The sequence below is a fragment of the Pogona vitticeps genome, chromosome 5, assembly GCF_051106095.1.
Source record: "Pogona vitticeps strain Pit_001003342236 chromosome 5, PviZW2.1, whole genome shotgun sequence".
In the NCBI taxonomy this organism is placed as follows: domain Eukaryota; kingdom Metazoa; phylum Chordata; class Lepidosauria; order Squamata; family Agamidae; genus Pogona; species Pogona vitticeps.
Window position 1 is genome coordinate 51145823 of NC_135787.1, and position 26842 is coordinate 51172664.

The 26842-nt window shown below is 41.4% G+C and overlaps 1 protein-coding gene across 1 annotated transcript; it reads right to left on the reverse strand.

The window, feature by feature from the left end:
• Window positions 1-3197: 3197 nt before the first annotated feature.
• Window positions 3198-26842, reverse strand: TMEM192 (transmembrane protein 192). Its single transcript, XM_020801956.3, has 6 exons — window positions 26631-26842; window positions 16648-16794; window positions 15218-15479; window positions 8191-8325; window positions 5649-5751; window positions 3198-4955 (listed from the first exon to the last, which is right to left on the reverse strand). The coding sequence occupies exons 1-6, from the start codon at window positions 26688-26690 to the stop codon at window positions 4832-4834; spliced, it is 831 nt and encodes a 276-aa protein (XP_020657615.3). The 5' UTR covers window positions 26691-26842; the 3' UTR covers window positions 3198-4831.

Genomic DNA, 26842 nt, shown 5'->3' on the forward strand with positions numbered 1-26842 from the left:
CAAAAATGTCAACTCTTTAGGCTGTCTTTTCCTAAAGGAATTGTCAGCATCCTTTAAAAAGATCTTAAAATGAACTGGGTCACCTTTTTGAAAAAAAAAAATCTTTGCATCTTTTTATATATTTATCTTAGAGATTAAGACAGGCCATGTTTTGAAAAAACTTTGTTCATATTTACATATGAAAGATTTCCCATGAAAAGAACTATTTCCCTTGCTAAATCTTATTTCTACACAATACTCATCTACAGGGCACAAAACCTATTTAAACGCTTGTGTCCCTGAGTCAATAAATGCAAGAATTCAGTTCTGCTCTGTTCTTTAATTCCACCAATTCAAGATGGGATGAAATTCTACCAGCATTTATGTACCAAACAAGTCAGGTTTAGAGAATTTTGGCTTTCAATTGCTAGTAACCTAAATGGGTACAATAATAACCATGTGCTGCAAGGTTGACTCCATCATGGCGAGTCCCAAGGTTTTCTAGATGTACAGTACTCGAAGGTGGTTTACGAGTCTCTCCTTCTGGTGGCTGTAACATTGGAGACTACAGCCAAGATCATCCACACTATGGCATTCTGATTTACCATGTACAAATGTTGAAGCTTGGCTATGAAGAAAGCAGGAAACCAAAAAAAGACAATGCACTGGAAGTGTGGTATTGGAGCAAATCTTAGACCTTCAGAGACACAAATAGGTACCAGATGAAATCAAGCTTCAACTTTCATCAGAAGCTAAAACTGACTATTGCACTTTGGGCATATCATGATAAGACATGACCCACTGGGAAAACAAGTAACATTAGATCGTGTAACTTTGTGCTGGTATATTCTAGATGAGGTGCCGGAAGCATTTAAATTCAAGATTCTGAGACACCCTAGAGCTCTCTTTTACACAGGGGAAGTCTTTGACAGTTCAAAGCAGCAGGGGGGGGGGCTTTAATAATGATAATAAAAATGCTACTACTCTGTTTCCGCCCAAAATAAGACAGGGTCTTATATTATTTTTTGCTCCAAAAATGCACTAGGGCTTATTTTCAGTGGATGTTTTATTTTTTTTCATGTACAACAATCTACATTTATTCAAATACAGTCATGTCATCTTCTTCTGGTTGCTGCACAATGGTGGAGGGCGGGGTTTCACTTAACTAGGGCTTATTTTTGGGGTAGGGCTTATATTACGAGCATCCTGAAAAATCATACTAGGGCTTATTTTCAGGTTGGGTCTTATTTTAAGGGAAATAGGGTAGATTGCTGCCTCCAGATTTAATAAGGCCAGCAGCGATCAGGCAAATTTTTTTTACTACTGAAGTCCCCCTCTTTTATTCTGAGACTCCCAAATGCTTCCCTAGGGCAAAAATGATTCTCTAAATGGCCTTAGTACAAAAAAGTAAGGATATTAATAATAATGTGCCAGATTAACTGTTAAAGTGATAAACAGGGCACCTTTTAATTACTTTTAAATGCTTCTGGCATCTGATCTGATTATGCGGTGCAAAGTTATGCTAATAAAATTTCACCCAAGAATGGTGGGAAAACACTGAAGACAAGAAAATACTTAAACATGAGATCAATTGACTCAATAAAATTAAATCTTAGCCTCTAGTTTGCAAAACATGAATAAAGAGGCTGGTGGTAGGGTCTTCTGGAGGCGATTCATTGATCACCACAATTCAAAGATGGCAGCACATAAACCCCTGTTGTGGCACCCTGGGACTGGTGCAGGCCTCAAGGATGCAGTTGGAAGCTCATGTAACCACATCAGACATATGGGTGATCTCAGTTGATCTGGCAGCACCACAGGGATTTCCACTCCCAGCCCTACAGCCAGGCACTCCAACTCACTTAGCTAGGACAGCTCAACTGGGAGTAGAGCAAAAATAAGGCTAAAGAGGCAGACTAATCTCATGTTTGTTTTCCAACCTTAATTCATATGATTTCTCAGGTCATACAAAAACAACTTTGATCACCTGTCTAAATACTATCTGCATTTCAGGGATATGTTCTGCTGTTCTCTTGCAGGCAACAAAGTCTTTTTGGCTCACATAACCTGGAAGAAAAATAACTTTAAGGAGGAATGTTTCAGGATTCAGGTCTGCTACAGTTCTTTAAGGGAAGAAGCCCTTGAATGGTCAGGCTATTAATAATGATGTGTCACAAACAGAAGTTCTGCTCTAATGGTTGCAGTGGAAGGATGGTGGCCCTGCAGTTTGGTTCAGGAGGAATCTCAGTTTGTCTCATCCTTCAAAGGACACCAAGGCATCTGGTTTATAGCAACTGAAAGGGATGAACACAAGTTCTAGAACAGTGGTCCCCAACCTTTTTGATACCGCAGAATGGTTGAGGGAATGGGGTCCATGCACAGGGGTGGGGCACTCATGCACATGCACGAATGGGTGGTGGTGCTTGTGGGGCATGCACACACACTCACACAACTGTACAAAGGGGCTGTGCAGGTGGGCATGTGGGGGGAGTGTGTGCAGGGGGACAGAAGATCTGTCTCTGCAGCCCGGTCCAGCCAAGGCCATGGACCGGGGGTTGGGGACCCTTGTTCTAGAAGATACACGGCTGCTCCACTGATATTAAGAAGCAACTAACACACGGAAGAGATACACATGATGGACAAGTTATTGGCTAGATGCTCTAAATTCCCTTGACTGAAAGTAATGTTGACTTTCTAATGCATTGGTTCTGAAATTGCACGCACACACACAAGAAGGTGGTAACTGGGTAACTTGAGGTTATGAGGATATATTTTCAAGTTTAACTCGGCTGAAACTAAAAAATTCAACTACAATGTGTTTTTGTGATATACATTATGTAAGTGTTGGTTAAATTATGACTGACTTGAACAGTGTCGATAAAATACAATACTAAAGTTTTTTATGAATGTTTCTATTTCCCTATATGTACCAAATATGTGAATAAACTTATGTTAGGTGCTCATGAAAAATAAATATTAAAAATGGGGGCATAAGGGATTCATGAAAACCAAGGAGCCAGGACATGACAAAAAGTTTGAGAACCTCTATAAGGCATGTATCTTCAACTTTTGCTGCTCAGCAGCAAAATCAAAATTAATGTACAAATCTGTATTTACTACCGACAAGGACATTTTTTCTAGGTTCCACCTCGCTGCAAGGGCACAAAGATCTCCAGCTCTAATTGGGAATAATTAATGATTAATGACTACCAGTGGAGTTTTTTTTTTTTTTGCTTTTATTGTTACATTTATTACAAAATATAGGATGAGGTACATACAAATCATATCAAAACCTGAGTAAGCTTTAAAGGAAAGTAATGCATAGTTCTTCCTCAGTTTCCATATAAAAATAACAGCTGTATTTAATGCACAGCTTAAAAACCAAGAACATATTAGTGTTAGAAGCAGTGTTTCTGGGTTGTCCCTCAGAGTGCGATATAGATGTTTCACTGAACAGCGAATCAACAAGTAGTTAATATAAAATACAGCAGGATGGCATGTATTTGCTTTTCTGAAAATATGGATGAGGTCATATGTTCAGATACTTCTGTTTGTTTACATGTTAGCCATCTTGCTGTAATACTGACAACGAAACACAGCCTATCAGCAGTACAGAGGTGCAGCAGAGAAACGACAGCTGTTTCAAGCTGGATACGAAACTCAAAAGCCCAACAACTGGCACCTTGCAGACTTCAGTGGAATTGAGAAACCATGCAGCCAAAGCAGACGTGAACATATACACTTTGTGTGGGCTGAGAGAGCCACCTGGCTTTTAAGGAGTAACATTATAATGTACACTAAAATATGTCCATTTTACAAATGTAGGAAATTTTAAGTGATGGAAGGAGGTTTTTCTATAAAAGTTTAATTTGATTTAATACATTTCCAAAATTCTGCACAATCCAGGATCTTCTTGTGAAAATGAAAGATGTTTCTGAAAAAAAATCTCTATGATAATGTCCACAAATGGAAAACTGTCTAGGATTGGGTCACTGATTTTGGGTGGGTGGGGGCGGAAACAGATCCAAGCAGACTTCTAACCAGAGGGAGAAACTTACTCAAAGATAAAAGAGCAAAGATTCAAAAGCAGTTGCTGAAGCTGGAGAAAGAACTGAAAAAAGGTACTGAAAACTGGGAGGTGGAAAATGAGTCATACTTCCTTGTTTATAACCAGAGGTTTCTTTACTCCATGGCTCATCAACTGCACAATCATAAACATCAGACTGAAATATTTCACATAACTACACAACTGCTCTGGACTAGCTACTGAATCTTCCAATTCTGTTTATTACTTGTATAGGGCCTTCCTTCCATTCTCCCTTTTGGATGGGCCCACTGACTTTCGTGCTACCTGTTGTCTACACTGGCGCAATCTCACCGAATCATAAAGTTTAAAATGTGACAGTACTGTAATGACCCCTCTCACTTTCCCACTAACCTCTCTACAAGAGTCACAGTGATTTTGTCCCTCTCAATAGAAGTACAATTCTTTCTGGATGCTTTATGTGATGGCTCCATTAACGACAGTACAAACACAGAGACTTCTTCACACTGTCTCGGAAATGGACTGAATCCCAAACCACCACAAAGATCTTTGGCAATTTAGTTGCAGTTCAGCAACAACTGAACTCAGGAAGAGAAGTTTCCTTTGCCTTGTATCACTTTGTTGTGAAGGAATTTTAGGGGGGGGGGAATTAAAATAAGTGTCTTTTAAAAATCAAGGCTTTAGCACCAAGCCAGGAGAGGTCCAAAAAAATCTGTCCAAAAGTTCGAGAAGGTATGTCTTCTACTTTCAGAAAGGTGTCCGTAGGTGCAGCGCTTCTTACACTGTTCAGCCAATTTTCTCGTCGCCTCAGCGTCTGCTCTGTGGAGATGTTAATGCCAGCAATCTCTTGCTCAGCAAGGCATTGTGGTGGTGAAGGAACACAATCACATCTCCTTGCTTTTCAACTATTTCTTCCAAGCTTGAGGTAGCCCTGAAAGGCAAAAATCCCATAGGAAGTCACTTGCAGCTTTACGTTTCACTTTTCTATCCATCTGAAAGTGATTGTCAGCACTTGCTCTACTGTCTTCACCTTTGAGCTCTCCAACCCTACATTTGCCAATATCACATGAAACCATCAGGATCAGAAGGATACAGGAACCTTTGCCCAGCAATTAATTAGTTGAGATTAGCAGGTTTTATACTGGCCTGCAACATGTAGCTGGTATGTAAGTGACCCAGCCATTTTTCATTCTTTCCTCATGAAACCAGTACCACTGAGCTTTGGTGCTGCTGCAAAATCCCTTATGTCCCTTTGCCCTTCCAGAAGGCATGAAGACACAAAAGGTGCCATTCTGTCAACCTCTTGCATCACAAAGAGCAACAATACTTGCCATGAAACCCCAGAGGCAGCTAAAGTAGCTTCAGAAATCTTGGACAGAGGTCCACTCATAGTTCCTACCATCTCTTTTGGTGCAGTTTGCGAAAACACACAAGTGTAGTCCAAAATGACTTATTAACCACAACAGGACTAGATTACACACATATCACTAGGATTAATAGTGATGTAACACAACACTCTGATATCTACAAAGATATCAAGTTTCTAGTTGTTCAACCATCACATTTCCCTAAATGGCATATGTTAACTGGTATTATAGGAATAATGACCAACAGCAGAGACTACCTGAATCCTACTTCTGAGATGATAGGCTCATGATAAACATACTTCTTCTCTTCTTCTATTACATCAGGTCTTGGTTTTGCCCGGTTAAAGTTGCTTACCCTTACTGGGAGCAGAAAAGAAAAAAATTATTTGTGTAGTTTGACATTGCAGAAACCAAAGATTCAAATAAAAACTATTTTATTTTAGATGCAAAATTTTGAATCCTTCTATTCACCAAGAAAACAGAATAACTAATGGTTAAAATAATATAAGAACAGTCATTAAAAGAAGAGTAACAAAATAAAAGCATCAACATATATACTGTAAGCAACAACAGACTCAAGGGTTGTTTGTTTGTTTAACTTATATGCCGCCCACACTACCAGAAGGTCTCTGGGTGGCTTACAGCATTGAAAATATAATAAAAAGGCAAAATAAGGCTACGTTTATAGGCTATCATTCACTGCACCCCCACTTCGCTTCCTCAAAAAGGAAGGAATTCCTATTCTAAATGTAGTTGTTTGAATTCGGTTGATTTCTTAAGCAGAAGATGGTAACAAGTGAATATCCTGGAACAGCTTCTTGCCTTTGAAAGAAAAGAGTTCCCATGTCAACACAGTGCTTCATTTTCATTTACTCAGTCAGCAACTCCTTGTGAATAGGCCATTTCTTCCTCTCTCTCCCCCAGAACTCCTCTACCAGCCCACCTGCTGTGTACAAGCAGGTTGTATGACTGATCAGATGCATAGCCAAAGCAGATGTGTCAAAGAAGCTATAATGTAAAGCTTCTTTAGTCACTTAAACAAGACCTGCAACATACATCCCAAGCCACTGGAAACCACCAAGTGTCCCAAAGGACAGATATACTAAATCAGATATGCAATTTTGAACAATTTTGGAAAGGTGGGAGGGGCACAGTGACCATACAAAGTAAAACAGACAAGTAACCATTCCAATGCTGGAATAAAGCGAAGTACTTTGCATGAAGCCTTATATAGCCAAAACTCTATAGAACCAACTCTAAACCCTTGGTATGCTGTGATCCAGGGGTAGTATTAATGGTGCTGCCAACACAAGTCAAAAACAGACATTTTGAGGTTAAGCCCAAATGAAAGCGGGAGCTTCCAATTCCACTTTTAAAATATGTATAAACAAAAGATAACTGGAAAATGGCTACGTTCCTTCAGAAATGTCTTGCATATTCCCGTTTTCCTAATGTACTGAATCAAAGACAAGACTCAGACTGGGTGAACAGGATTCAATTTTACATATGCATGTAACTTAACGAAAGGAAATACTGGCCCCTCCCCATCGACACCCATGTTTGGGAGTAAAATTTCCATAATCCCTTACCATAGGCCATCTATGTTGGGGATGAAATCTGTAAGCCAAAATATTTAGAGGATAAAAGGTTCCCCACCTCTATCTAGCCAGGCATGTCTGTCTTCCCTGTGACATCATGCTGGCTTTTGAAAGTGGTTGGAGAGCCCCCAAGACTGAAGGCTGACAAGGCTGGGCAGTCTAACATGGCACAGGATGGTTTGGTATATTCTACTGGGAAGCAAGGAGATTCAGCATGTAGATCTAAATCTGTGCTGAACCCTCAGAACAGCAAAAATCAGAGCCATAAAATCAATTATTTTGTCTTAACATAAGCAGAAAAAGTTTTACAAATTGTTTACTCATACCCAGAGATGTTGTGCTTACACAAAACCAATGTGGATAAAAATCAATGATTTTCTTTAAATCAAAGAGATTTAAATCAAATTCAGCCTGCTAGAAGACAACAGCCCTTATTTAAAAACCAGAAACTACGATGTTCATGCCTTCTGTTTTTTCCATACTGTATCAAGATTCAGTATCACTGCCAACCTTGTCTTGTTTGGCAGCTTTAGCTTCTTTGTTCCCAAGAAGAAAACTGAAAGACTTTAAAACTCTCACATCAGGCTTCAGTTTCATTTGGTCCAGCAAATTTTGCACATCTCTTATAAGCAGCAGTTGCTCCCTTTCTACAACAACCATGTGTACAAAAATGAGGAGCTTTACACTATGGAGCCAGAGACGGAGCTGCATATCAGTGCCAGGCAAGAAACCCCTCGAAACAGCTGCTCTGCCACAAAAGATGGCTCTCACTGCCAAGCGTGGGATTTCTATATCAACAGCTGCATTTTGTGAGTTCTGTTTTTTTGTGCTCAAAACTGCCCCAAGCCCTTGGGCTAGAGCAGCAGAGAAGATATTTTAGCATCATGTAAGCAACTGTGCCTGAGTATTTCTAAAGATTATTGCAACTGTCCAACATTATAAATGCTGAACAAATTATTAGTGTCCTTGTTTTCTTCTCAAAACGTTTAAATACACACTAGCATTTATTCAGTTGATATTCCACAGAATAAGGGAGGAAGATTGGTATCACAGTCTCATGCAACATTAACTATCAACTGCTTAACCCATAATAGCATATTATATTTCCTAACAGTGCACCTCAGAGAAGGGAAAAAAGGAATCGAGGGGAATTGCCATTATAAGCAATATTGTCTAGGCAAGACAAGGACACAATTCTTACCTGTATAGATAACAACACAAATCATTGAACATATTAGTTCCAAGCTCAGGATTCCCAAGATGAGATAAATATACATTTTATTGTGATTAGGAAAGGAATGTTGTGCCGACAGAACCAGGAGTAATGCTGCATTACCTATGAAAAGAAAAGGAGCACATCAGAAATGGAAATGTCTAGAGAATGATTAAAAGTGGCTCAAAAAGGGCCCCCAAAAGCTATACATGGAACCAGAGCATGCAAGAACTGCAAGTAATAAGATTGCCTGTAAGTTACTTGGGGGTCATAATATGGATTTTTGTTTTCCCCCCCGTTGAATTTAAAATAACCAGTACAATTTAATTTTGTTTTTTAAAAAAAACAGTAACACCAATACCACCACCTATTATCCATCTACATGATGGGAAAGGGGGCCATTGTACAGAAGTATTCTCTGCTGCTCATACTCCATGAATAGCTTGGCTGTTCTTGATAGTTTGAGTTACAGTACCATATAGAAGTTCTCAGAAGTAACAAGCATCACGCTAAGTAAGGCTATTGTATGCCAGTTAGTGTTTAACCATAACAAGAATGGGCTGATATTACTTTAAAAAACAATGGTGGCTAGCCTCTTCACAGATGCATTGGATGGTTTGTCAACTGCCCTGTGCAGTATTCTTTTGATTATGCAAGAAAATCCATCACCTCTACAAAATCTGTGTGCTGTGGCTTGCTTCATCCTCTTTTATCTTTCATAAACAGAGCGCTATCTAGTGGCCACATCTTACTAGTGCAGCTACAGCAGAGCAATCTGAATATTTTATCATTATTTTAGTGTTCGGCCAGGATATATGTGGTGTAGGTTCAAGTCTCCACTTAGCAATGGAATCCACTGAGTAACTTTAGGCCACTTGTTCCCTTACCCTGACCTACTTCATAGGGTTCTAGTGTGGATAAAACTTGGCTGGAGGAGAGTCACGGACAAAAGGCAGGTTTGTAAATGTCTTAAATGCCTTTTAGTTTGATAACATGAATTACTGCTTAACTACATGACAGTAATAAATGCAGGCTCACAGTGAATACCATTTTTCTTGACATATCACACCATATACTTCATCTTGAAAGACCAATAAGGAAAAAAAACTTCAGATATAGGACAGTATTGATCCAGAACTCTGTAGCATCAGGTGTACTGGGCAAGCTGCACTTCAAAACTAAAGTCTGAGGAATTTTCAGTATGAGTTTGCTATTCTTCCTGGAACCACATCAATACCATGGTACATCATGTTTAAATACAGCATGTGCTTGAAGGTAATTTGCTCTAACAGAAGAATTATCATTGAAATATTATTTCCTTCCTGATCCAATTCCATTATTACAATCAACAGGCCAGACAATACAAATATACATTGTGTATGATTAATTCTTAAAAATATAATATTCATAAGAGAATCATTATTTTAAAAATTCTTTCCTTCCTGATATTCCAGTTACCTTTTGTTATACACTGATGGAGCTGACTTATTTTTTATGCTTGGAGATAAGATCACTGAGCTAGGATAAGTGATAGAGCAAAATTTAGTTTCTCTTGGTCCAGAGATGGTGTGATTTGGACTAGTAGGCTTAGTTAAAAACAAAGGGTATATCTGCTAAACATTAGGAAAACTTCTTGACATTACAGCCTATTCAATAATGGAACACTGCCACAAAAAGCAGTAGATTCTTAGATTTAAGCAGACACAAGACGGTCACCCTTACAATATGAGGTTGAACTGGATGATCTTGGTGGTCCTTTACAACTGTACACCTCTGTTTTAGCATTATTTGTGGCAGCAGTTAAATCAAAGATTTGTCTCACTATTCATTCAGCTATCCTTTAATTTGAAGCACCTGCTGTAAGTTCTGCCCTGTTCAAGGTTGTGACTATTGATCTCCATTACATAAATAAGACAAGAATCCTATTACTTATCTGTGCTGCCATGTGTTCAATGGCATAAATATGTGATAAATTGTCCATAGTTAAGGAGATGCCAGGTATACTCTTCATATTCCATTTATATGACTTGGCACACAACAAGGAATGCAAACAGTGAATCCTTAAACAGTAGAAATTCAGCACTGAGATTTATGCTGTTGCAATTATGCCCGTATATGTAAGTAATAGGATACCGCCCTAAACAAATAATCTATTTTGCTAGCAAAAAAAAAAAAGAATTACAGAGAACAGCTTCATGCCTGGATTTTATTAATTCCCATGTAGTTAACCAACATCCATCAAAAGAGACCATACTTCTCATGTAAAGAGACTCTCTATTATGCATGTATGAGTACCACTTTAATGCAAACATTTTGACCTTCAACAAGTGTGGCAAGGTAGGGTGGCAACTGCCCCCCTACTACTCCCATTTGCTACCACAGATCCTAAAATCATGTTTCTCTTCCAAAAGAAACATGAAGTGAATTACTGTTAACAAGACAATAGAATAAGAGCAGTAATGTGAACTAACTGTTAAAATCAATGAAATTGTCAAGTAAATGGGAAATTCACTAACAGAAAATGGCAACTTAATCCAATTTCTTTTTCAATGAAAATGAATTGCATGTGCATGTCTGCACTAACATTTCCCCAGAATCAAGTTAAATTAAATTAAAGCAAAGCAAAGCGTGCTGCTTATATACCGCCCCACAGTGCTTCAAGAACTCTCTGGGTGGTTTACAAGTTAATTATGCCGGCTAAACATTGCCTCCCCAGCAAGCTGGGTACTCATTTTACCGACCTTGGAAGGATAGAAGGCTGAGTCAACCTTGAGCCTGCTGCCTGGGATTGAACTCCAGGTAGTGAGCACAGTTTTGGCTGCAGTACAGCAGTTCAACCACTGCACCACAAGGCTCCTATGGTACTATACTCTCGCAAAGAAAGGAAACTTCAAAGAACAAAGTTGAGGGAGGACTCTTGACACATCGTCCGGAAGGGACACAGAAGAACTACACCTATTTCTTCCTTACACATATGTGGTGGATGATTAATTTCTTCCACTTGAGAATAGGCAGTTGGGAAAGAGACTGGAAGTAAACTCTTGATGGGACTGTTAACCAATTAAGTAAATATATCACCACAAATATTAGTTTTGATGTTTTAAAAGTATGCATATTTGGATGACTGCAGAATTTTATTTCAGCAATCCAGTTGTGTGTGTTTAGTCGTTTAGTCGTGTCCGACTCTTCGTGACCCCATGGACCAGAGCACGCCAGGCCCTCCTGTCTTCTACTGCCTCCCAGAGTTGTGTCAGGTTCATGTTGGTTGCTTCGCAGACACTGTCCAGCCATCTCATCCTCGGTCGTCCCCTTCTCCTCTTGCCATCACACCTTCCTAACATCAAGGTTTTTTCCAAGGACTCTTTTCTTCTCATGAGATGGCCAAAGTACTGGAGCCTCAGCTTCAGGATCTGTCCTTCAAGTGAGCATTCAGGGTTGATTTCCTTTAGAACTGATAGGTTTGTTCTCCTTACAGTCCAGGGGATTTTCAAGAGTCTCCTCCAGCACCACAGTTCAAAGGCATCAATTCTTCGGCGGTCTGCTTTCTTTATGGTCCAGCTCTCACTTCCATACATCACGACAGGAAAAACCATAGCTTTGACTATTCGGACTTTTGTTGGCAAGGTGATGTCTCTGCTTTTCAAGATGCTGTCAAGATTTGTCATCGCTTTCCTCCCAAGAAGAAGGCGCCTTTTAATTTCAGGGCTGCTGTCTCCATCTGCAGTGATCATGGAGCCCAGGAAGATAAAATTTGACACTGCCTCCATATCTTCCCCTTCTATTTCCCAGGAGGTGATGGGACCAGTGGCCATGATCTTAGTTTTTTTGATGTTGAGTTTCAGACCGTTTTTTGCACTCTCCTCTTTCACTCTCATTACAAGGTTCTTTAATTCCTCCTCACTTTCTGCCATCAGAGTGGTATCATCTGCATATCGGAGGTTGTTGATATTTCTTCCGGCAATCTTAATTCCGGCTTGGGTTTCTTCCAGTCCAGCCTTCCGCATGATGTATTCTGCATATAAGTTAAATAAGCTGGGGGACAATATACAGCCTTGCCGTACTCCTTTCCCAATTTTGAACCACTCACTTGTTCCATGACCAGTTCTAACTGTTGCTTCCTGTCCCACATATAGATTTCTCAGGAGACAGATAAAGTGGTCAGGCACTCCCATTTCTTTAAGAACTTGCCATAGTTTGCTGTGGTCCACACAGTCAAAGGCTTTCGCATAGTCGATGAAGCAGAAGTAGATATTTTTCTGGAACTCTCTGGCTTTCTCCATAATCCAGCGCATGTTAGCAATTTGGTCTCGAGTTCCTCTGCCTCTTCGGAATCCAGCTTGTACTTCTGGGAGTTCTCGGTCCACATACTGCTGAAGCCTACCTTGTAGGATTTTGAGCATAACCTTGCTAGCGTGCGAAATGAGTGCAATTGTACGGTAGTTGGAGCATTCTTTGGCACTGCCTTTCTTTGGGATTGGGATGTAGACTGATCTTTTCCAATCCTCTGGCCACTGTTGAGTTTTCCAAACTTGCTGGCATATTGAATGTAGCACCTTAACAGCATCATCTTTCAAGATTTTAAATAGTTCAACTGGAATGCCATCACCTCCACTGGCCTTGTTGTTAGCCAGGCTTTCTAAGGCCCACTTGACTTCGCTCTCCAGGATGTCTGGCTCAAGGTCAGCAACTACATTGTCTGGGTTGTCCGGGATATCCAAATCTTTCTGATATAATTCCTCTGTGTATTCTTGCCACCTCTTCTTGACGTCTTCTGCTTCTGTTAGGTCCCTCCCATTTTTGTCTTTTATCATGTTCATCTTTGCACAAAATGTTCCTCTAATATGTCCAATCCAGTTACCTATCAAAAAGTTCATTCATAGTTGTCACTAATGGCCCATCTGAGAAGTACTGTCTTGACCAGTACTGTGTACAGCTCAAATTTGCAAGGAATTTTTAATAGAGATAACAGCCAGTGCGCTGTAGTGATCAGGATGTCAGATGGAAACTTGGGAGGTCACCCCTGAGCCATAAAAATCACCAGGGGACTTTCAATCAGCTAATCTCAGCCTAATCTTTCTTGTAGTCATTAGAATAAACTGGGACTGGGCAAGAGCCATCTACATGACCTTGAACTCAATAGCAAAAGTAAAGGAACATAAATTTAAGCAATAAATATTAATAAACTAAGCCTCCAGTCATATTTTAGTTAAGTAGCAAATGCAGAGAGTCATATTTTAAAATATGCTTCAGTTGGCTGGATACTGAAGGGAGCTGGGTACTGGCTGAAGAATCAGAAGTCCAGAATTTGATTCCCAACTGTACTCCCAGGAAGAACAGCCAGCCTGTGTAGCTTTTGGCAAGCTGCAAAATCTCAAAGTGTCCCCAGAAATGAACAGTAAACTACTATTGAATACTTTATACCTAAAAAACCCTAGAAGGGTTTGCTGTATTTTTAGAAGATATCCCTTTGAATACTACCTTGTTTCCCTGAAAATAAGCCCTAGTATGATTTTGAAGGATGCTCGTAATATAAGCCCTACCCCAAAAATAAACCCTAGTTAAGTGAAAGCCTGCCCTCCACCACTGTGCAGCAACCAGATGACATGACTGCATCTGAATAAATGCAGATTGTTGTACATGAAAAAAAATAGAACATCCCCTGAAAATACGCCCTAACACATTTTTGGAGCAAAAATTAATATAAGACCCTGTCTTATTTTCGGGGAAACACGGTAATAACCAAAGAAATGCTGCTTATTTAAAGGCCAACTTAAAGTACAAACTGTTCCCAATTAATTTTCCCTTAACTAAATAAAATCAAGGAATATCACCTTGTCCTGCCAGCATTTAGTCAAAATGAATGTATGGCATACCAGGGTGGATTTGATTTAAATCACACTGATCATGATTTAAATTTAAAAATCAGAGGGTTTTTTTTTGAAAATTTAAATTTTAAAATATGGTTTTTAAAATCAATTTGATTTTTAAAATTTAATAATTGATTTTTATCCACTCTATTGTCTACACAGTGAACTTCTTATTTTTTTTTCTGCAGCATCAGCTCAAGACTTAACTGTTTCAGTTAGGGGCTAAAGCCCTACTAAACCTCCAGCTGCTGCTAATAGGGTACTCAAGAAAAAGCCTTTTCTATAAATCATTTTTATATACTATCAAATCATGCCATCAAGTTAATTCTGACTTATGGTAACCCTTCTCAGGGTTTTCCAGGTATAGAATACGCAGAAGTGGTTTATCATTGTATTCGCGAATACTTTCACGGCTGGGATCGAATGGTTGTTGTGGATTTTTCGGGCTCTTCGGCTGTGTTCTGAAGGTTGTTCTTCCTAACGTTTCGCCAGTCTCTGTGGCCGGCATCTTCAGAGGACAGCACTTTGTGCTCTGGAGAGCACAGAGAGTTGTCCTCGGAAGATGCCGGCCACAGAGACTGGCGAAACGTTAGGAAGAACAACCATCAGAACACGGCTGAAGAGCCCGAAAAACCCACAACCACCATTGGTTTATCATTATTTTCTTCCATGGGTAACCAGCTTGCCCAAGGCCACACAGGGTGCCTCTGAGGAATCAAACTCCCAACCTCTGGTTACAACCACTGAGCTATCTAGCCAGCTATTATTTATTTATTCTATTTATATCCCACCTATCTGGTCTTGTGACCACTCTATAATGCATTTAGGTAAACTGAAAGGTCAGCTACTGCCTTGACACAGAGATAGGCAGCTAGACTAACTACATAGAAACTTCCAATGTGAAAGATATTAACAAAATCATAATAAGCACATCCATGTAAGCTTGTTTTTAAAAATGAAGGCAGTACCCTAGCAACTGATAAGCCTAGTTTCATTCTGGATGCTTCAACCTATTTTAACCAGACAAGAGCACCGTCTATCAAACTGGATCTCTTCTATCACAACTGTGAAAATTGTTAATACTTGAAGATTCACATTTTGAAGACATGACATGGGCAATAATGAACAAAGAAAAAGTTCTGGCTCACCTGTAGACTGGATTAGTAGTGGAAGTCTTTTAAGATGTCTTGTGGTTCGGTAAATATGAAAGTAACCTCTGCTTCTGACCTTGTGATGGTAGAAATGAATATATTCTTCAAGGAACACATAAAGGATCCAGAGGATTACCTTGGCAATTATGATAGCCGTCTGCACCTTAAGTGGGAAAGTGTAATATCCAGGACACGTCTCTGCAGTTGATTCAGAATAACAATACATACCTACCACAAAAGCTAAAACAACAAAAGCAACCTAAGGGAGAATAAGAAACAGGAGAAACAAAACATCAGTGTTTGCAGGAACTACAGCATCGCTAAAACCAAGTTTTGCTACTTAAAAAAAACAATTTTAATTGAACCTGTCAGTTTCAGGGGGCTCAGCCTTTCCTTTGCTCCACAGACAATCAGTGAAAGTAGTGAACATTTGTCCCCAAGTTTGAGCATGTCACAGGATTAGTATTCCCACCCACTTTTGGTACCATTACAGCATTTTTGCTCTGTTTTCACGGGACAGGATTTGTACCTAACCCTTCCTGGAAGATGGATTTTGAGTGGATAAGTTTTTCCCCTTAAACAAAGCAGCATTGTTCGGCATGTACAGTATGGGGAATTTTGAGCATACAAAAGTAACTGTCTCAACTCAGTGTGGCTCTACTTCACCTTTCTAATACAGTACTGGTATGGATCCACCAAGTGCAGAGCATTGTACAAGCTTGATTTTCACTGTCTAGGGTCCGTTACCAGGCTCTGAACTTGGGAAAAAATTGTTTTGCACTACAGCTTTAAGTGGGCATACTGAGTGGGGGCATTCTGGCTTTTGTCATCAAAAAAAATTCTTCTAAGCTCTATCTTGCCCCATGAGATAACTACTAGTTATCTAGAAACTCGGTATACAGACTGATCAACATTTTCTTTCTTCCATGTGAAAAACAAAGCTCTGTCCTTGGGATCATTGTAGCCTTTTGGTCTACCTTTACATCCCACAAAAGACTATCATTGTGCTTATCTTGAGTAACTGATAAGTCTTCCCTCCAACGAACCAGCACAGATTCCAAGGTGAGAGTAAAATGATGAATGGTTTCAATTTTTTAAAGTCCAGCTGCTGACCTGCAGTCTGCAAGTGCGATGCTTGCTGTCTCCTGTGATTTAAGCAGGATGGGAGAAGTAGTGATGCACTACAATGGTACAAAAATGAGAAGGGCTCAAAGGAGATCCAGATAGATTTCCCTACTATCTTCACACAAAGCAGCAGAACTGGCACAGCTGCCTAGAACACTTTTTCTGTTGCTCAGGTGCTACTGCAAGTGGTGCTGGAAAGAGATGGGCACACTTATTTGCTTGTTCAGCTATGAGGAACAGTGACCCTTTGTGCCTAGCTTGGTGGCTTCTGTGCCTCATTACCTAAATATCTTACAACTTACATGCAAGAACAACAAAGTATTGGCAACACAGACTGTAGGGATTCTGTAAAACTGTAGAAGTGATGTAGTATTCAATGCCTGAAATGGAAGGAGGGCTTCTTCAAGTAGAGGGTCATCATCCATACTCTGTGTTATCTCCAAAGATCCCTGCAACAGATTGAAGAATGTGGTATTTAAACCAGAAAGCCAAGACAAACTTTGCACTTCTACAAAACCAGTTAAACTGGCTAACATTGCAGAGAAAAACTCATTAAATCAGAATCCTCCTGGAGAAACTTGTATATTTTCAGCACAATCCTATGCAGGTTTATTTGACAGAAACTCCATTAAATTCAGGTATTTACTCCCATATGTATAGGACAGCTATTTTCTTGTGAAGCAATGTTAGGAAGAAGATAGATTCATATTTACCAAGAGATCTCTGCGTCATCTAAACTAAATGAGTGATTTCTGACTCAAATGTTTAGCAGCAGCAACTATAACTACCACCAATTTACACTGCTGAAATAAAAGCATGTAGATTCTTGTGTGAAAAGGCTGGGAGCTCTATTCCTTAAGCAACAGCCTTGTTTAATTCTAAAAACTTGTCTTCTGTACCAGGATCCAACTAGTGGCTCTTGAGGTTCCAGTGAAAACATACATTATGTCCTCCAAGTTTGAAATCTTACCATCCCTGCTATAAATTAGTTTACAGACAACTGAAAAGTGCCCAGATCAGCTTAGTTGTGCAAGCATCATGACAGTATAAACTAATTTTTATAATACATTTGTAAATCTATACTGAAAGTTATTACATTTTTACTTTATAGACCAGATTTTTTCTGCTTGCAAGTACCATCAGCCCTAGTAAAGGTAAAGTAAAGGTTCCCCTTGACAATTTTTGTCCAGTCGTGTCCGACTCTAGGGGGCGGCGCTCATCCCGCTCTTCAAGCCATACAGCCAGCGTTTTGTCCGAAGACAATCTTTCCATGGTCACATGGCCAGTGTGATTTAGACACGGAACGCTGTTTACCTTCCCACCGAGATGGTACCTATTTATCTACTCGCATTTGCATGCTTTCGAACCGCTAGGTTGGCGGGAGCTGGGACAAGCGACGGGCGCTCACTCCATCATGTGGATTCAATCTTACGACTGCTTGGTCTTCTGACCCTGCAGCACAGGCTTCTGCAGTTTAGCCCACAGAGCCACCACGTCCTGCAACCAATGGTGAGAGATTATAACAGCTAAAGTCTAGTAACATCTGGAGGAACACGGTTGCCCAGACCTACTGCAGAGTAGTATAAGCAGTTTTGCTTATAGATCAAACATATGCAACTCTAGAACACTTCCCTTGCCTCAAACATCTTAGTGCAACATGCCCAGCTAACATTTCCTGCCAAACAGAACTATTTCTTGGTAGTTTAGAGTTAAAAGTTGAGCAGAACATGATGGGCAAAGTATATGATCTGTATACTGCAAGTCTATGAGGGTGTCCCTTGGGCAAAAAGGATGTTTTAGACCACATCCTTTCAGGGCAGAGAGAGACCTATTCTCACAACACCCTGTCAAGGTAACAGATATGGCCCTTTCCTTTCTAGAGCAATTTGACAGAAGCACAGCTGAGGCGGGTTTCAGTGAATGTGTTAGAGCAGTGGTTCCCATTCTTAGGTAACCCAGGTGTTCTTGGACATCCCTCACTGGATGCCTTCACCACCAGATGTGGTGGCCAGATTTTTTGGAAGTTGCAGTCCAAGAACATCTGGGTTACCCAAGGTGGGAACAACTATGCTAGAGGAACATTTGAATTACATCACACTTACCAAATCATCGTGGACACAGGTACAAGCACACCAGTCGTTTAGCATATAGCTGAAGACAGACTGTGAACATGGCTGCCGTATTATACACACTTTACAATGAAGTTTAAACACTTGAAACAAAATCCTTTCAAGTGCACACAGCAGAAAATTCACAGAAGTTGCCACAGCTGGTTGACAAGATGCCAAGACATTACCAACATGAAACCAGCAGGTTGTCCATCAGCAGCTGCAGCTCCTACTGTGTGTACTTAGAAATCCAGTAAGTTTCCTACCCTTCACTTTTAGATACCATTTCATGTAGAGATGGGGTATTCGTATACCAATATCCCCCCAAAGGTGGGAATCACGACGGTATAATATTGCACTCATGTTCACATTCTGCTTCAGCTATATGCTAAACGACTGACATGCTTGTACCTGTGTCCACGATGATTTGGTAGGTGTAATGTAATTTAAATGTTCCTCTAACATAGTGGTTCCTATCTTGGGTAACCCAGGGTCCACTCACCATTCCTTCGCTGACACCAGCTCAACAAAGCCTTCCTATCGTGTCATAGTCCGCAATGGATTAACCATTCTGTGGCCTGGCAAAGGAGCTTGTCATCCAGCCTCCTGCCAGGAGTGGCTAATCTACTTCCTACAATGGCGCGATAGGCTCCGTCAAGCTGGCATCAGCAGAGGAATGGTGAGTGGACAGTCCAGCCCCATGGGGCTGGACCCTTCTTATTTCCACCTGTGGGGGGATAATCATATACAAATACTCCTATCTCTAATTGCAAGCAATATGATCTTAGAAGCTGGGTTTGCCCTAGAGTAGGGGTCCCCAACCTTTTTCACCCCATGGACTGGCTGTGGAAGGTGGGGCACCCCCCAAGCTTGTGGGCATGTGTGAACGAGTGTATGTGAATGAGCATGCATATGCATACAAACAGTGGCACGGCGCTTATGCACGCTCGCTCACTCGTGCGCATGCACAAATGGCAGCGCAGTGCTCACACACGGTGCGCGCAGCATGCGCAAATCAGCTGTGCTGGGTTAGTGCATGCACACAGGGGGGAAGTCTTCTCCGTGGCCTGGCTCAGCTCAGGCCATGGACCAGCACTGGGCCGCGGACTGGAGGTTGGGGACCTCTGACCTATGGATAGAGGGTCCTACTGTATAGTGACAAAGATGTGAGCTTGGGGGCATCCAGTTTTCCAAAAGTTCATATCAAATGTAACGTAACTATGATTGTGGCACAGTGAATTCTGCTGGTAAAAAATCTGCAAAGCAGGAATGCTGACTGCATTGTCATACTTTCTGGAACTAGACAGGTTTTAAAAAAAAAGAAAGAAAGAAATGGGACCATTGTGAAATCTGCAGTTTCTACTGATTTTATTCTGTAGATTAGTCATTGTTTCCAGATGCACTCCCTGACTGATTCCCTTGAACACTTCAGTTAAGCCATCAACTGAACCACCACGACAATACATAGCACTGTCTCTGGCTCCCTGTAGTGGCCAGTTCAGGTAAATACATTGTGAAAATACTTATTTCTAGGTTTGTTTGTTTTTCCTTTCAATCATTTTCAGAATTTCAGACCACAGATAAGTGAAAACATGGATATTCATCCAGCAGATACTGGGATTCTACTGTACGCCCAGCCTGAAAGAAACGGATGTCTACCCAACTGTCTGCAGTACTTTTGCAGTAATGTGTTCAACGCTGAAAGGGAGACAGAAAGGACTTTCTATTTAAAGACATTTTAATTGAAATCTTATTGGCACTTGCATAAGATTTGATTAACTTGCCATGGGTAGCTGATTGATGAAGTGCTGGGGTACATTCTGGTTGAACAACTCAGGCACATGAAAGGACAGCAAAGATGGAGCAAGTCTGGCTTCCAGTGGGACAGAGTTCCAAAGGATAGGGGCATCTTTGAAACACAGCTGCATCTTTGGTAGTGCAGGGATGGTGTTAAAATACTGGTATATGTTTCAAAAACTTAATTTTTTTAAACAGGCTCCTTATTATATCTTTTTCATTGCAAGGTCAAGAAAAAAATGTCTAAAAAGAAGCAAAAAAAGAGACAACCCCCCAAGCGTCAAAGGCTGCATTGTGTGACTGTGCCCATCCTTATTTATTTAGTACTTTCATTTTTTTCCTAGCTCAGAGCTTAGTAAAGTTCCTTTTGTTGCAAATGCTGGAAGATAACTTTCTGGAGCACCAGCCTAGAAGGCCAACATGGGGAGATTTAACAGAGGGTTTGGCGACAGGGTATACATTTATAGGCCACTAATTAAAAAATATATAAAATCATATAAAATGCAAGCTTTTGTGGGTGAATCACATGATCAGAGGGATTGTTGACATCATCTTCATGACTCAGCCAATCCCAAGGGTGGTGGTGGTGGTGCTGCCTTGGGAACCCAATTGCATCCTCCTGGGTCTTTTGTGACCTCACAGGGGCCCCACCCCTCGGCTGGCTGATAAAAGGGGCTTGTTGGGCAGGGCAAGAGACCAGAAGGGCGGCGAGTGGCCAGAGGGCAGTCTGGCAGAGAGAGAGGAGGCTGCTGCTGCTGCAGGGACCCAGCCCTTCTGCCCAAGACAAGCTCAGAAAGCGAGCCTGGTGGAGATCCATGGCTTGAAGCTGCTTGAGGTTTTCGCGATGGACCAGAGAGAAGTTGGTGGACATTGGCAGATAGAAACTGGTGGAACCTGCCTACGCATGCTGGCTGAAGCCACAAGGCGAAGGCCGGCAGAGGTGGGCGGATGAAGCAGTGGACGTTAGCGTCCTGAAACCAGCTGGCGGAAGCTGTGTGGATGTCGGTGGATGGAAACCCAGGTGTGTGTTGGAGGGGGAGTGAATGTGTGTGTGTGTCGGGGGGCTGGATGGTGTGTGCATGCGTGTGTGAATGTGGATGAGCTCGCCACTTAGTAGTTTTTTCTCTTTCTCTTGCAGGGCCAGAAGTGTCTTCCCCAGTGATGCGAGGGACCAGAAGGCAGGCGTCCCGATGGAGCTGAGCCAGGTTGTCTTCGCTGAGCACCGGGATACCCGTTCAATCTCTTTTCAAAAACCAATAAAAGTATTTTTCCAGAATGGTTTTGAAGTGTTGTCTTGTTTGTCAGTGGCTCTCATGGGATTATATTCCCTATCCCCTCATTATATCTGAGGCCCAATGCCTGGGGTGGATCTTTGTGATTTGATGATATGGGGCCTTGTGATGTCGCAGGAATTGGGAACATAACATTTCTCCACGCATGTTTGAGGGAGTGAGCTAGGCATTGTGATTTCCCTGTCTGAGCTCGTAAGCAAGTATATTATGTGTCATGTTGGACAGACACAGGAAGCCAGTGAGGCCTGGTGCCATTTGGAGAGGATTGGAGCTGGGTACCCAAACACTATGACCACCCCATAACAATAAACGAGATTTGTTTCTTCCCTTCCACCACTGCTCCTGCCTGGCCTGGAGATTCAGGGACGCATAGCCACTTCCTGGCACTACAGTGCATTCTCTGAGACCTGGCAAGCCTCATCTTCATCATCAGTACCATGAGCACTCCATGGACAGCTGCCTGCAGAGTACAAGTGGGGAGAAAATATGCCACTTCAATGGAGTTTACAGTCCAAACTCTCACGCCAGTGCCACAACTGAGGAAATGAAGATAGGCAATAATTTGGAGATGACCATACATTAAAATTGATGTGGATCCATGCCTTGGATAGACTGCAAAAATACACTGGTACTGCAAAATCTGCTGTCTGAGGCAAGTGGCTGCCTCTGAGCACCTAGTGGTTCAGGTGTCTATGAATGTAGCAAATGTAACATAACTATCATTGTGGCATAGTGAATTCAGCTGGTAAAGAATCTGCAAAGCAGGACCCAGTCTTCTTCTCCACTCAGCTGACATGAATCTTTTTTTCCTCTTCTAGAATGCCCAATAATTTCCCTTTCTCCTCTGTTTCTTTTCTCTCCCACCCCATTTTTTCCCTTACAGGTCTATTCTGGGGCTAATTCAGACTTCACTCTGCTCACTCTTCTCCCACAACGCAAGACGTTTTCTCTCAACATTTTGAAGAGTTCTGTTGTATCATGTCCAGGATGATGGTTTCTACTCCCCTGAGGATGATCAGGGGACTGGAAACAAAGCCCTGTAAGGAGAAACTTAAGCTGAACATGTTTAGCCTTGAGAAAAGGGGATAGAGGGGAGATGTGGTAGAACTTTTCCAATACTTGAAAATCAATCATGCAGAGGAGAGGTATGATCTATTCTTGGTCATCCCAGACTGCAGAACATGTAACCATAGGCTCAAAATACAGGAAGCTGGATTTAGGCTGAATATAAAGAAAAATCTCTTAACTGTTAGAGCAGCACAGCAATGGAACCAATTACCTTGACAGGTGGTGAGTGCTCCCATATTGGAGGCATTCAAGAGAAAACTGGACAACCGTGTGTGAGATCTGCTTTGATTTGGATTACATCATTGAGCAGGGGGGTGGACCCCATGGCCTTATACACTCCTTCCAACTCAATTATTTTATGATTCTATGAATTCCACAATCACATGGTGACAGGGATTACAACATCATTAATATTTGACTCCAGAGGTGTTAACTCTGAATATGCCTATATTATTATATTGGGAAGCTTTGGGAATTTCAGCTCCTTATAATTTATTCTACTTGTGTGAGTAGGTGTGTGAATTCAGCTGGCTGTGACTTGATATCAGCATTTTGGCAAGGAAGCAATTTGTATGAGTATGCATAACACACTATAGAAGTAAAGATTCTGGATCAGAAAGCACAGTAGGACCCCTGTATCTGCAGGGGAATGGTTATAAGCCCCCCTCGCAGATGCTGAAAACCCTGGATAATCGTGAACATTATACCCAGCATGGTCAAAAAACCAAATCAAATCCAAGAATATGTTTTTTCACCTGCATCACCAGAACTGGTCAGGTGAGGGACCCAGAGACCATGCTATGCACTCTTCAACAACAATGGTCATGAATGACTTCCATCAAGGTCTGGTCCAACAGTCAAGAGACCTCCAGAAGGTTTCACGAAGCAGTCCCCATACAATAGCATCCAAAAACAACAGTTGCTTCCTGCACTGATTTTGCACAGGAGCCAAACCTATTTGGATCATAAAACCAATTCCCTATGGATAAATGGTCTCCAACCTTTTTCACCCCATGAACCAGCTGCGGAAGGTGGAGCATCCCCCAAGCTTGTGGGCATTTGCAAATGAGTGAATGTGAATGAGCACGTGTACGCGCACAAACGGTGGCACAGTGCTTATGCATGCTCACTCGTACGCATGCACAAATAGCGGTGCGGCATTCACATGGGGTGCATTACGCTTGTGCAAATGTGCAAACAGCGGTGTGGAGCTCACATGGGCGTGCACAGCATGCACAAATCAGCTGTGTGGGGGTGAATGCGTGCGCAGAGGGATAGGAAGTCTGTCTCCACGGCCCGGTTCAGCTCAGGCCATGGACCACCACTGGGCCACGGACCGGAGGTTGGGGACCTCTGCCCTAGAGAACAAAACTATTAACTTATTAGTCCTCTGGTTCATACAGCAATTCCTTTTGTAAGCCCTACTTCAAAAGACAGTAGGGAGTGGGTAACAGATAAGAGTGACAGATTAGGACCAGGAGACCTGGATTCAATTCTTTGCTCTGTTATGGAAACTCATGGGGGGAGGGGACACTTGTAAAACCAGTCCTTAAAAAGTTCACATACCTTGAAAACCTTATTAAGGTCATTGTAAGTGTGATGCAACTTATCAGCATATTACACACACTACTGAATAAATCTCCATATTCCTCTATATAGATGAGCAAACACTTCACATCCTGATTACCTTTTTTCTGTTCAAAGTTCATGACACAACATAAAATTTCCCACTAACTTAACTGGGGTAAAAGGAATGATGCTTTCAAAACACTTATCATCAATCATTGACCATACCATTTTAAGCCATAGCCCTAATTGGCAGGATAGCATCAGGTTGGGAAGGCTGTGTTAGCACGAATATTATATAAAAACAGTAATGTTGGTGGTTCCCTCCTACTAACATGACAAAGCTGTCAGCACAGCAGACAGGTCCCTGATATTCAAAAAATAGTTGGCATTATGTATCTAATGTTTGCTTGGGCATATGAAGCTTGTGTCTTGTTTTGCTCACAAACCTTACAAATATATCTCTGTGTAGCACTGTAAATTGTTTCTGGTTTCCATCACATTTAGCTACTGATTAACTCACTTCCTCTGCAGGAATCAAGACAGAACCAAGACAGGCATCTCATTTTGATTAACTCAATCGCATTAAAGTAAATTGATCCCAAAGCATGGAAGCTCTACTGTTAAAAAAGCTTGGTAAGAATGCAATCCTGCACAGGTATACTAGGAATTAAACCCTACTGGATATGCACAGAAAACACTGTAAATTTCTGTAGAACAGGCTCTTTGTATTGTACACAAAATCCCATAAATAACCACACTTTGAAGGGTGTTCTGATTACCTAATTAGTTAACATTTAATACAAAGACTATTAAGCTCTGGGATTATGCTTTTTAGAATAAAATGGACTATCTATACTCAGTTAAACTCATCCAATTCCATTATAACTTTTATCTCTACTACCATAAGTTACTATTGTCTATCATATGATATACAAGACTACAGTGGACCCTCTACTTAAGGAATTAATCCGTATTGGAATGGTGGCTGCAAGTCGAAAAGTCTGTAAGTCGAATCTCCATTGACCTACAATGCACTGAAAACCGATTAATCCCATAACCAGTGGTTTTTATTCTATTTTTATTCCATTTTGATTTTTTTCTGGTCTGTAAGTCGATTCTCTGGCTGCAGCTCGAATCTAAATTTTGCAGCCAGAGAAGTCTGTAACTCGAAAAGTCTGTAAGTCGAGCCGTCTGTAAGTCGAGGGTCCACTGTATAGTAATGGTAGATACTTTACACATATGGGGCAGAATCTACTTGGTATAAATGATGCCAAGTAACTGATGACATTATGAGTCACAGCCATGTTGCATGTGTTTTGGGGTAATTAAAAGCTTTCTGGTCTCCCCTGGCATAAGGTTTAGGGATCCCCTTTGATGTCTTTGAGAGCTTCAAAATAAAGGAACAATTTAAAGGTAGAAAACCGCTGCTCTTGGTCCCACCTCAGTCCTGGTGATTACATATGAGTGGACTAAATCCCGTTTGTTAGCCACAACCAGAATAGTCTTGGTAAATCAAAATGAAACTTTGACTTACCAACATTGTATTAATTCAAAATACCTCATGCAATTGGGACTACGCACTGTAAGTGCATTTAATCCACACAGCCAACATTGGCAGGGACTAAATACCACATGTTGCTTTTAGCAGACTCACTGCTGATTAGTTTGAAAAGGAAACTGCTGCAAATAAGTTGGGTCATTTCCCTAGCCACTGCAGCTTTTTCAAATTAGAAGAAGCTTTTCTCTTACATTTTGAACAAATAGCTTCCACATAGCTGACAAGTAGCAAGACTTTTACATCTGAGGAGGAAGGGTGGGAACAAACTCTGAAGGAAACCTTAACACTCAACCTTCACCCTAGGAAATAAAGGACTGGCAAGAGCTAAATCATGCACTGAATTCTCACATGGCAGCTTCCTCAATGTGTCAGGCTAAACTTTTACCATCCCTAAAATAAAAGGCCAATGAAGTGAGGGAACCCAAACCCTTCCTAAACAACCTATTTTGCATTGCTAAAAATAAAAAAAAATCACATGCACCCCTCTGGGGCTCTCGTTTCCCATTTCTAGAACAGAAACTACTCTGCTCAGGAGCTTAAAAAAAAAAAGACAGCGCACATCATATGACCAAGAACACACACCCCTCTCGCTCCTACAACTACGCGTTCTCCCTGAAAACCTCAAAGATCCCCTGCTGCAGCACCTTCAGCTTTAATTCACTGCAATAATAGGAACGTCTTGCAGCACCCTACTCTAGTAAACGCATAAAGCATCATTCCCAGTATCGGGCGTACATATATACAGCATATAAAAGCAATAAGGAACCCTGGGGGGGGGGAATCACAGCTTAAACCAGCCGCCTTGCTAGTCATGTTTTGCAAATTTTTCCAAACTGCTCCCACAGAGCCGAGCTCCTAGGCTTCCTGAATGCACGAAAACCCTAGCAACTCACATTATCCTGCTCCAGCTGCTGCTGCTGCGGCCGCCCTCCCGGCGTCAAGACTCCCGCCATCGTCGCCCTCGGCAACTACTTCCGGTCTCCCACAACGACCGACGCCCGCTTTCCTTTCCCCCTCTTTCTCAGGTAACTGCAAGAAACGGTCTCCCTCTACTCACTGCCACCTTGGGCTTTATTTCCGCCCAAAACCCCACCCCCTTTCCTTT